At 50.4% G+C, this 12,627-nt stretch overlaps 1 protein-coding gene across 2 annotated transcripts in view; it reads left to right on the top strand.

Moving 5' to 3' along the window:
• The window catches only part of CSGALNACT1 (chondroitin sulfate N-acetylgalactosaminyltransferase 1), a 322,489-nt gene that overhangs the window by 271,627 nt on the left and 38,235 nt on the right, over nt 1-12,627 (top strand). For both annotated transcript variants that reach the window (XM_060001577.1, XM_060001576.1), the window contains exon 4: nt 9,152-9,368. In XM_060001577.1, coding sequence (XP_059857560.1) covers nt 9,152-9,368 — 217 coding nt within the window. The remainder of the gene's footprint in view (nt 1-9,151; nt 9,369-12,627) is intronic.

Raw genomic sequence — 12,627 nt, 5'->3', positions numbered from 1 at the left:
CCGCACCCTCGGCCGGACCCCAGTGAGTCCCCTCGGCCACTTTCTTCGCGGTGCCGACCCCCTGGCCCTGCACGTGTGTCCTGCAGAGCCGGCCTGGATCCGCAAGTCCTGTCTCCCCGTCCTTGCTCTGCTCCTCCTGCTGCCGGGGACAGTCCCCTCGTGCACGTGCTCTGTCGGGGCTCATGGGGGCCCCCTGTGCCCTCGTGCCCAGCTGTGGGCCCCTCTCACCCTGCCTCGTGCCGCCCCTGCTCTCCCGTGTCGCTCCTAACCCCCGTTCTCAGCCTGGCCTTCCTCCTGCTGCAGGAGAAACTGGACATTCGTCCTCGTGCTTCCTTGAGTTCCTCGTCCCACCCCTGTGTGGTCCGCACCCCGCTGGCCTCCTGCCCTGTGCTGGGGGGTAGGTTGCCCCCTCTCTGTCCCTGGTCCTTCCCTGGATGGGGCCCCACCGGGGCCCCACCCCTCCTTCCATCCGTGTGTCCTCGTGATCTGTTTCTGTTTGCTTCTTTCTCTCAGCGCGTGACGGACTTGTTCTTTCTACTTTTCAAGTCCTTCATGAAGGACTTGAAGGACTTTCCAACCCTCTGAGTTCCTCTGGCTGCCACTCTGCTGGGTCCGCCCCTTCTTACCCAGCACCTCCCCACCCCACCTGCCTTCTGCGCCGCAGAAACAGAGCTCTGGCTCCCGTGGAGCTCAGCTATGGGGGGGCACAGGGGCAAGGAGGGTGAACACCCTCAGGTAACGGGTGGCGACGGCGCTAGAACAGGGCGCGTGGAAGAGGGGACCGAGGGGGACGAGAGACGGCCTCGTGGAAGAGGTGCATCTGGGTCGAGACCTACAAGGGGGGAAGGATCCGGCGGTGCCCAGCCTGGGGAGGCATCCCAGGCAGAGGCGGAGGAAAGGGCAAAGGTCCTGGCGCAGGAAGGAACTTGACAACTTCCGGGAAACAGAAGCAAGATGATTTCCTCACCTAGCTCACTCCTGCCCCTCGACCTCTCATCCTCTTTCAGATTTGCTCCAGACCCTGTCGCTTCCGGGAACGTCATGGCCGGGGCCACCGTTGGGCCGCTTGCCATCCAGTGGGCTTGCGCCGTCCTCATCTTACTTGACCTTGATGCAGCAGCGGGCGCTGAGCTACCCTGGCCCACCGTGAGCTTCCCTGCCGCCCCGTCCTGTGCCTGACCTGGCAGCCTCCCTGCTGGCTACGCAGCACCGGCCTCCGGGGCCCCTCTTCTCACTCTCTACACTTCCGCAGCCCCCCAGACGCCGGGGCATCTCACTCTGCAAAGGGCCCGTCTGCTGAGCTTCAGACACAAGCTCCTCAAGTCAGCATTTCAGACCTTTAACTCATAGGCCTTGCCTCACCTGCAGCTCACTCCCCTCGCCTGCCCTCTCACCTCTAACCGGTTCTCTCCAGCCTTTGCCACTTGCCCTCCTCTCGCTGGCGCTGTCTCAGCTTCCTGCTGAGTCACAGGGTTTCTTCCCTCAGTGCTCTGATCTCACCCCCATCTTCCATCCACACCTCTGTCAGGCGATGGCACTAACGCCACTTCCCCTCTCCTGAGCTCGGGGAGGGTTTGCTCCCTAGGAGGCCCTGGTGGCCAGCATGCTGTGCCCTTACCTCACTGCCCAGCTTCACCTCCTGCACCTGCCTCTTGTGCCCCAGCCTGGCTGAACTGCTGCAAGTTTGCCAAACATAACAAGTTGGTTTTGTTTGTTCAGTATCTTTGTTATCTTTCCGTGGAATGTTCTCTCTGATTTTGTAGTCTTGGCAAACGCCCAGTCTCCAGTTCTGGTGAAATATCGTCTGTCAGCGTGTCCACACCCTCAGCAGGTGGAGACGCCCTCCTTTCTGCTCCTTGCACCGTGGGCAGACTCTCAGGTGCTTAGCATGTTATATGTGCCTCTTTGGTTTACCTGTCTGCCTTCTCTCTAGAATGTGAATTCTGAGAGCACAGTGATTTTCTTTTTTAATCTTTAATTTATTTTTGGCTGCATTGTGTCTTCACTGCTGCATGTGGGCTTTCTCTAGTTGCGGCGAGTGGGGGCTACTCTTTGTTGCGGCGTGTGGGCTTCTCATTGCGGTGGCTTCTCTTGTTGCGGAGCACGGGCTCTAGGCATGTGGGCTTCAGTAGTTGCAGCACATGGGCTCGGTAGTTGTGGCGTACGGTCTTAGTTGCTCCACGGCATGTGGGATCTTCCCGGACCAGGGCTCGAACTTGTGTCCCCTGCATTAGCAGGCGGATTCTTAACCACTGTGCCACCAGAGAAGTTCCCACAATGATATTTTTTTTATCACAACCCTCTTTATATCTCTAATGGAGAACACAGTCCATGGTGAATGATACCCATAAGGAAAATCAATAACGATAAAAATAACCATGTCATGTGACTATGAATTGTGCATGGCTGGTGGTACACCTGGTGAGGAGCCCAGCCCGCTGCTACGCTGGGATCATAACACGTCTTCGCTTCCCACTTAGTATCAGGTACATGATTGTCTTCATGGAGATGATCTGTAGCTTTGTGGGGAAAAGATGGCTCTGAAAAGAAGTCGACTGCCAGTATCAGTGATGAAGTAAGGAGCAACCCTCAGTAAGTGAGGTTCTTAGAAATTCTTGATGGATTAAGAACTAAGTGTTGGAGCCCGTGCTCCACAACAAGAGAAGCCACCGCAGTGAGAAGCCCACGCACCGCAATGAAGAGTAGCCCCCGCTCGCCACAACTTAGAGAAAGCCCGCACGCAGCAACGAAGACCCAACGTAGCCAAAAATAAATAAATAAAAATAATTTTTTTTAAAAAAAGTAGCAAGTGTTGAGTTTGTCTGCATGGATCTACAGCATGAACAAATGCAATAAATAGGAATAAAAAAGGGGATTCATGAATTGTTTCAGCAAGGACATCAGTCGGTGCAGCCGTTTCTTATCAATAGAAATGTTTAGTGAAAGTTAGTGGGGATGAACCTGAGTCAGGACGAGTACAGAAGCGGCTGTGAGCTGATGCCCTGTGATGCAGGAGAAACAAGGTGTGTGGGCGTCCCGTAACCTGGCAGAGGAGGAAAGCTGTAAAGTGGTTACTTTTTACTGTCTTTATGGGGAGAATTATTTACGTTGTGGTCTCTGAGCATTTGGGGATTCACGACAGTCTTCCGCAGATGTCAAATGTCTGCTACTTTCCCTAAGAAAATAGAGCTGACAACAGACAGCACTGTGATGATGTCTTGTTATCCCACGTGGCCTGAGAGTGAGACGTTTCATCTAAGTGGAATTCTCTAGATAACTGAAGCACCACAATAGTTGAAAATTACCGTTGTGAAATAAAATCTTTCTCAGGTATGTCCCAGTTTCTCTTCTGAACAGACTAAGGAGATTAGGCTCCTATGCTGATGTCTTCAAAGGCAGTTTTCATGGGTGGAGTTTTTTTTTTTTTTTCTTTATATTAGATGATCCCAGACATTTCTGTTAAATTAAAAAAAATAATAACATTCTGTCTCCCCCTGCTGTTAGGAGGTGACCTGTCACTACTTACTACTGTCAGCATTTCTGCCTGTTAGACCTTTTCTTTCCGCATATACTCTCCTTTTTCTGGAAATTTTTTTTTTCATGAAAATCCCCCCCCTTTTCAAAATTTACTACTTTTAATGTGTTGTAGACTCTGAACTCAGATAATTGTTATTTAGCAGCTGTTAGAGCTACGGGTTAAAAAAGAGAAAAGCTCCAAGGGGGCCTGTAAGGGTTATCCGAGGGTAGAGGAGCTATGAACTGTGGTTTTTACCACAGACCTTATGTCGTTTGTCTGACTTCTCAGACGCTGCTGCGTCTTCCTTTGCTCTGAGGGGTTCGTGTTGGGTATGGAAGACGACCTCGAGGGAGGAAACAGCTTCCCTGAGTCTCCGTGTGCTCGTCTGTAAAATGAGAGGCTGGACTAGACCATGTCTGGGGACACATGTGTCACGGGCCAGGAGAGCAGCTCCACACAGAGGTGTTTAAGCTCTCAGATCCGCGTGCCTGGAGGAGCGAGCGATCACTTAGGATTGAGAAAGTCTGGGAATCTTCCCAGGGGAGGAGGGTCCTGTTTAGAAGGGGTGAGGGGGGACCGGTGGGGACCTGTGTCTTGAGAAAGTGCCAGGCTTTTCACAGGACAGCAGTTATTGTGGTAAAATACACATAACGTAAAATTCACCACTTTAAGCTTTTTTTCTTTTGGCCACACTGCGCCGCTTATGGGATCTTAATTCCTCAACCAAGGATTGAACCCGCGCCCTCCGCAGTGAGAGCATGGAGTCCTAACCACTGGACCACCAGGGAATTCCCTATTTTAACCATTTTTAGGTGTACAGTTCATTGGCATTAAGTACACTCACATTGTGTGTAACTGTCATCCCCACGCATTTCTAGAACTTTTTCATTATGTCGGACTGAACTCCGTGCCCATTAAACGCTAAGTCCCCTCCCCCGTCCCAGCCTCTGGTGAGCCCCAGTCCACTGCCTGTCTGTGAATTTGACCACTTTAGACTCCTCGTACGAGGGGGTTCATACAGTCTCTGTCCTTTTCTGTCTAGCTGACTCCACTTAGCTCGTGTTTTCGGGTCCATCCATGCTGTAGCATGTGTCTGAATGCCATTCCTTTTTAAGGCTGAGTAACATTCCATTGCATGTATAGACCACGCTTTGTCCATCCATTCACCTCTTCATGGAGGTTTGAGTTGTTGCCACATTTGGCTGCTGTGAATGATGCTGCTGTGAACATGTGTGTACAAGTGTCTGTTCAAGTGTCTGTTTTCAGCTCTTTTGGGTGCACACCCAGAAGCGGAATGGCTGGGTCAGATCATAATTCTGTGTTTAACTTTTGAGGGAACTGCCAGGCTCTTTCCATAGCTGCACCATTTAACATTCCCACCAGCGTTGCACTTTCGGTTCCAATTTTTCCAGGGGGAAGAGTAGTTGTATATGCTACATGCTCGACGTAAACCCAGTTTCATGTGAGGCAGGGGCAGGACGTACAATTAGGACAGGAGTCGGGAGCCAGATGAGGGAGGGTTTGAAGGCTTGGCTGTAGTATTGGTGCTTTGCTCTCTGGGCTGTGAGAAGCTGCGGGGCTTCTGAGCTGGGCCAGAGCAGGAGTAGAGTGATGCTATAGGAAGCTAAGGGCCCCAGGGTATGTGCAGGATGGACCGGGCCCTGGAAGTGGGGCAGGGGTGTCAGAGGTGGCAGGTGTCTAGCTGGGGGACCTGGGCTCCATGCGGGAAGGTAGGAAAGGCGGGGATGAAAGTGGAGACACCTCTGGGCTCAGCAGTGCAGCACTGGCCGCAGCCATGTCCACTCGTCCTGAGTGAGGGTGGGGACGTGAGGGCGGGGACCTTCGGCATCATGATTTCTGAGGTCCTTAAGTGGAAGGCAGGATGGAGGGGGTCACGTCCGCATCTGGTAAGCTCCTCACCTACTGAAGGAGCAGACATTTGCAGCAGACCGAGGAGCTGTATCTTGGATTCCTGGAGGTGTCCCCATCTAGTTGTTGGTCCTGGGGCCTGGACCCCTGGAGGAGAGCAGGTCAAGCACGGGTCTGCCGGCACAGGGAGCAGAAACAGCAAACTCACAGGAAGGTCGGCATCTAGTGGCGGAAAGAGGGAAAAGGCGTTAGACTAAGCTCTAAGCCAGCTCCAGAGTCCTTATTTATTTATTTATTTATTTATTTTGCGGTACGCGGGCCTCTCACTGTTGTGGCCTCTCCCATTGCGGAGGACAGGCTCCAGACGCGCAGGTTCAGTGGCCACGGCTCACGGGCTCAGCTGCTCCGCGGCATGTGGGATCTTCCCGGACCGGGGCACGAACCTGTGTCCCCTGCATCGGCAGGCGGACTCTCAACCACTGCGCCACCAGGGAAGCCCAGTCCTTATTTTGATCTTTAATTTGCATAGTGGATAAGAATGATACTGCCCTATAAAATATTACTAGGGAGGTATTCGCGTGGCCAACCTGCTTTGCCTTTGTCATTGTGCGTGCAGCTCGTTGGCTGAAAACCCGATCCTGCCACGGTGCTTCTGCTCCCTTTCTCTCAGAGGGAGGCTGTCCGAGTTTCCACCTCTGAAGGTTTCCAGGAGGCGCGGGCTTTGTTTAGGTGCTGTCCTTATGTCACAAGGAGGCTGGGGTGGGGGGACGTACCTGTGGGTGTGGTGGACGAGGGCTGGTGCTGGGTTCTGGTGGACACAGGCTGCAAGAGAGCTTTAAGTAACTTATTTAAAATAGATAGGATTAAGGGATCTAAAATCAGGTTTATAAGACATAATGAATTGAATTAGGCAGAGTAGGGGGAAATATGCTAAAAAGTTGCTGATGTAATAGCTGTTTCAAGGCACAGGATGCGGGTGATGCCGACAAAGCAGCTGGAGTTGTGGCTGAGATCAGCCTGGTCCACTGGCTCCTGGTGGTCCCGGAGGCGTTGGGGGAGGGTGTGTCCGGGAACCAGGAAGGCAGGCTGCTCCTGTCCCCCGGGATGCTGGTGCGGCTCCCTGCAGGCATGGTCGTAGGAATCATTATTAATAAGGACTGCTGTGTTCTCTGGTTCTTTATAAATGCACGCCCATCTCTTGAGACAGGCGCATACCTGCATCTTCAAATCTGTGGATTTAGATGTTAAAAGTTAATGATTCTGATCCTGGTGCCGAGAAAGAAAATGACTCCAATTCTGAGAAGCCATCCCGGCCCGCATACTTGCTATCTGCAGGTTCAGCTGTAGCAGCCTTGCGCGGGGGTAGCCGTGGAGAGCAGGGGTACTTGCCGGCCCCGGGTCACAGCTGTGTTTCCGTCCAGCAGAGATGCTGTTAACTGAGCCGACTGCTTCCTGACTCAGCCCCACCTCACCTGGGCCCCTGGGAGCTGGTGGCTGCCCAGCTGCTCTGGTGGGCAGCAGAGGTGGGAAGAGCCCATGTCCTCTGCGAGGACCAGTTGCCTGAAAGGGTGAACAGGCTTCGAAGGGAGCCACTTCACGTTTTCAGAGACATCCTCCGAGCCTCGTGAGATGTGCCCCTCCCTTCTCCCATGAGTGGTCCCGGTGGGGATGCTGGGACCTCGTCCCAGCAGGAGCTCGGCAGACCTTCTCTCAGCTTCCCTGACCTGCACTGGGGAGCCCAGGGGGCTTCAGGAGGGAGCTCTGCCCCATCCTCGTAGCCCTGCGCCCAGGTCCTCGAGTCCCCGAGCCGCCGGTGTTGGGCTGTGCGTGTGAGCCTCTGGGCGGTGGCAGGTGAGGCCCCCTGGAAGATTCGCAGCCCAGGCTCCTCTCTGCGGCCCTGGAGGGAGATCAGAAAGGCCGCAGAGCCAGGGGTGTGGGGTGAACAGCTCCTGGAACGGGAAGAACAGAGGCGTTTGTGCAGCAGACCTGTGGCCCCCACGGAAGAGAGGAGAGCAGGGGTGAGGATGAAAAGAGAAGGGCTCAGAGAGGCCTGGAAACCAGCGAGCCCAGGAGGATGCCTTCTGTGGAGTCGCCTTTGTAGCTACTCAGGGCCCAGGGTGCGTCCCAGCCAAAGTAGGGACTCAGAGGACGAGAAAGAGAAAACCTGGCCAGTCAAGAGAAGAGAGACGAGGACTCTTCTCTGGTGACTTGTCGAACTGGATGGGTTTTTCTGCCGGTAGGAAAACACCCACAAGCCCAATGACACGGGGAGGTGTGGAACTTAGGCCCCAGGGGTTGGTTGGCTCCCGAGGTGGGGATGTTCCATCTGGTCAGGACTGCGGAGCCTCATCCCGTATTTGAGCGAAACGCTGGGTCACACGGTCCGCCCAGCAATGAGACAGTGGAGTTCCAGTGATGGCGACACTTGGGGGGCCCATCGTCGCCCCAAGTAGGCTGGCTCTGAGGTGCTGGCTGTGCTGCTTCCCAGAGGGGAAGTTACGCAAGACGTGCACCTGCCGCTGTACTGGTACTGTACATGCCGTGTGCTTTAGTGCTTCCGGAAGCTTCCTTGGGGCCACATGACCCATGGGAGCGGCCCGAGTGGCTCCCAGTGCCCCGAATGGACCACTGTGGTCACTTCCTATGAAATGGCTGTCGTTTCTCAGAGATCGTTTTAACACACTTCTTAAATTAAATATAATATTAAAGTATGTATCTTATCATATTGTAGAAATGTAGATAAATAGCAGAAAAGAAAAAACACATAACCCTTCTCCACAGCACAGCCAGTCTTATTTTGACATATTTCCTTACAGTCCTTTTTTAAATGCCTCTGAATAGTATAAATGCAGCTTTGTATCCAACGTTACAAACTTTTTTTTTTAACATCTTTATTGGAGTATAATTGCTTTACAATGGTGTGTTAGTTTCTCCTTTATAACAAAATGAATCAGTTATACATATACATATGTTCCCATATCTCTTCCCTCTTAGGTCTCCCTCCCTCCCACCCTCCGTATCGCACCCCTCTAGGTGGTCACAAAGCACCGAGCTGATCTCCCTGTGCTATGCGGCTGCTTCCCTATAGCTATCTATTTTACATTTGGTAGCGTATATATGTCCATGTCCACTCTCTCACTTTGTCACAGCTTACCCTTCCCCCTCCCCATATCCTCAAGTCCATTCTCTAGTAGTTCTGTGTCTTTCTTCCCGTCTTACCCCTAGGTTCTTCGTGACTTTTTTTTTATTTTCTTAGATTCCATATATATGTGTTAGCATACGGTATTTGTTTTTCTCTTTCTGACTTACTTCACTCTGTATGACAGACTCTAGGTCCATCCACCTCACTACAAATATCTCAATTTCGTTTCTTTTTATGGCTGAGTAATATTCCATTGTATATATGTGCCACATCTTCTTTATCCATTCATCCGATGATGGACACTTAGGTTGCTTCCATGTCCCGGCTATTGTAAATATAGCTGCAATGAACATTTTGGTACATGACTCTTTTTGAATTACAACATTACAAACTTTTTGCCATGTGTTTTTTTGAGGTCTTCATAACCGAGTTTTAAATTGATGGTATTTTCATTTCTTTTGCTATTTAAGTGGGAGCATTTTGAGTTTTCTAATAAGTATTAGGTGTGGAGATTTAATCTTAATTTTTTAAAGTAAGGCATTTTGTGCTAGCTCTTGGCTATTAAAAACACTCAGCAGCCATGGTTAATTTTTAGAACTGTCTCTCCTTGTGTCTGTTAACAGGCATCTACCGCACAGAAAAGGATAAAGGCACTTTGTACGAGCTCACGTTCAGAGGAGACCACAAGCACGAGTTCAGACGCCTTGTCTTGTTCCGACCGTTTGGCCCCATCATGAAGGTGAAGAAGGAGGATTTGAACATGGCCGGCACGCTGGTCAATGTCATCGTCCCACTGGCCAGGAGGGTGGACAAGTTCCGGCAGTTCATGCAGAATTTCAGGTGGGCCTGTCGGCACGTGTGTGTGAAACACTGATAGCCCATCCCGTCCCTCCCTGGTCCCTGCCCAGCATGAAGGCCCCTGTCTCTCCCTGTTCGACTCTATTTTCTTCCTGTAAAGTTTATCGTTGTATCTGCCTTTCCCTAAAGCAATTAGAAAGCTGCCAGATAACCGGATTTACCTTCAGAAGCGAAGGTTAGGAGGACTGGGTTTTCATCGGGATCTGTAGGGTCACGCCTGCTGGGCTCCATTCTGACTGCAGTTGGGGGACCACGAGGCCGTGCTGTCCCCTCACTGGACTGGGCCCCTCCCAGCCTCCGAAAGGCCGGCACCCGCGTGGCCGTGGGTCTGTGTGCTCGGCTGCAGCCTGGCTTCCTTTGGTGTCCTGCCCTGGCAGTGGCTGGAATGCATTCAGTCAGAGTCTTTTTTATTTTAACCTGTGTCTCCTCGGAGATTACATGTAAAATTATGCCGAGAAGCCTCCCAGCACTCATTTTTGTAGCTACTCAAGAAGATTTAAGCGGGTTTTATGTTCCGATGCGGTGTGTAGTTTTTACACGTGTCTTCAAGCTCCTGACGGTGCGGTGTCGGATCTTACACTCTTGCGGACGACACTCACGCGCTGCTTGAGGTCAATCGGCCAGCTGACTTAGCCAGCTTATTCTGAAGATAGAACGTCATGTGTGCCTAGTGATAAATATTGGAAGATCAAACTTATTTTTAATCTTTTATCATTAAATTCACTTTATTAAAAGCCAGTAAGGCTCAGTATAAGGGTGTAGTTGATGCTTCTCAAAATTCTGGATAATGAACACGTTTGAAGAGTAACCCGTTTCTGGCCAGGCTTCAGAGATGGGAGTAAATGAAGTCCAGCACTTATGTATCTGGGTCCCTTTCTGTCTTGTAACCTCAGTCTGAATGTGTCCTTCAAGCAAAGATGACAGCTCCTCTCAAGATGGCCCTTCCCTCAAGATGGTCTCATTCCACCTTCCAGAACCTTCTCCACTAGCATATTCAGGCCTGGAGATGATAACAGCTCTGCAGTCAGTAGGAGGGGATATTGCTCTCATCCCCGTGTCCTCCTTACACCCTATCATTAAGCTTTGTAAATAGGTCCTTAATACATCTTCTCCAACTAAAAAGAGTAACCCTTTTCTAGCTACATTTTAAGGTCAGAACCCAAGAGTCTTTGGGGGGCCCTCTGACCTGGTCTTCCGTGAGTTCAGAATCCCTCAGCGGCACTCCTGATACGGCTGTGTGCGTGTGGTGTGTGCGCATGCGTGCCAGGGCGAGCTGCAGCTCCGGGTAGAAAGCTCGTTGTTACTTGCACCTGAAATCTGCCTCCCTGTAATTTCTACCCAGTGGGTCTAGTTGTGGCCTTTGAAGCAATGGCTGCCTTTGTCTTCTCCGGGTTTGGGAGCTGGGCCTTCAGCATGACGTCCTGTGGAGTTGGCTGAGCTGATCTTCCCACACCCACACCCCATCAGTTTGGAGAACACCCCGGCGCACAATCCCACGACTGTTGGCAGCGCCCCTCTGGCTCTGGCCCTGAAGTGTCTGTGTGGCTGTGGCTCCCTTCAGCCCCCCCTGGGTGTGTCTGTGTCCCTCTTGCCTTCTCTTCAGACCGGCCGAGTGCACTGGCCGATGAAGCATCCATCCTGGGAGGACAGACCAGGCCTGAAGGCAAACCCTGACTCCCAGCAGCCAGTGTGCCTGTTCCCAGGACAAGTTTATAGAAAGTTCCCTCGGCCAGGAAGCTGCCTGGAGCCTGGGGCAGGGCCCTGAGGTTGGCTTTAGCACACAGGCCGGTCGCTAGAGAGCTGAGCTTGGCGAGATGGTGCCCCCGCCGGAGGGCTGTCTGCTCAGGGGACAGCCAAGCCCTCCTTGCAGGACTCCGGAGCCTGGAAGAAGGATTCTCTTGGGTGCATATGACTAATTATTATGACTGATTATTGCCTTAGTGTCACAAGGATGGAAAGTAATTAACAGTAGGAACAAAATTAGAAGGGAAATATTGTTGAAAAAAGAAAAACCTTTACAAGTCTCCAAAGTGGAAGTGCTGAAATGAATGTCATTCTAGTTAATGTTTTAAAAACAAAAATCCAGGGGTCCTTTCTCTTGCCTGTCACTGTTCAGATACCTGCTATAGCAGGTGGGCAGGAGAGGGTGGTCAGGGAGACTGGTTCCTTGGGGACAAGGAGGGCCTGTGTGTGCACCGCACACTGGACCAGATGGAGGGATAAGAGGAACCTGGCTTCATGGAGAGAAGAATCTTAGTCCCACAGAGATAGAAATAGAGACCAGGACAGTGGGCCAAGAAAGGCTTTCCAGATGGAAGGCGCTTGAGCAGAGGCTGACAGGGGAGTCTGCTCCGTGGACCAGGGGCTTCTGAGCACGTTGAGGTCTCTGAAAAATTGGGATGATAGAGGGTACTCAAGCCTAGGGTATTTAATTCCGGGTCAGAACTTGGTAAAGGTGGCATTTCAAGTTGGCCAGCAGAGAATGCATTGTTCAGAGCATGGCTTTAGGACAACTAACCAAACAGCAGAAAAGATTTAATTCTGACTTTACACCAAAACCCAAAGTAACCTCTGGTCAATTAAATATTTAAATGCCATTAAATTGACCATAAGAGTATTGGGAGAAAATATAAGGGGCTAATTATTCAATATTTGATGTTGTCTTTATGAAGTCCTTTCCATTCCAGGAGTGGAAACTGTTAACTGTGGTTGGCACTGAATATGGAACTATGAGTGATTTTTATTTCCTTCTTTTGGATTCTCTCCATTTTATAAATTTTTGTATTTTGTAAATTTTTATATAGTTAGCATTTTTTAATGTTTTCTTTAAAAATTCAACAAAATATATCTTTTTGCTTTTATAATTTAAACCTGACTTTTAAGTTTATAAAAGTGACACGTGGCTATTATGAGATGTTTAAACAGTAGAACACAACCAAGAGTAAATTATTTAAAAATTCACTTTTGGCCCTGCTTCCCTAAATTAGCCATTTTTAACATTAATTGAACATTCTAGGCACCTTTCTTTGCATATACACAGATAGAAAAATAACATGCTTGAAATGTAATTAAGCATGAGACATGCTATGTGTTCTATCTTTAATTAAAGTATTAAATTTTACTTTACTTAAATTTATAGAAGAGAATCTGAAGTATAACAGAAGAAATTGCTGATCTTTGAGAAAATGTTTCTGTGCTATAAAAAATCCCTCTAAAATTAAAAAAGTGACTTTACAAACCA

This window comes from Delphinus delphis, chromosome 21 (assembly GCF_949987515.2).
Source record: "Delphinus delphis chromosome 21, mDelDel1.2, whole genome shotgun sequence".
NCBI classification, from domain to species: Eukaryota; Metazoa; Chordata; class Mammalia; order Artiodactyla; family Delphinidae; genus Delphinus; species Delphinus delphis.
Note: the sequence above shows the minus strand (reverse complement) of the source record. Positions and strands in the feature narration are given on the sequence as shown.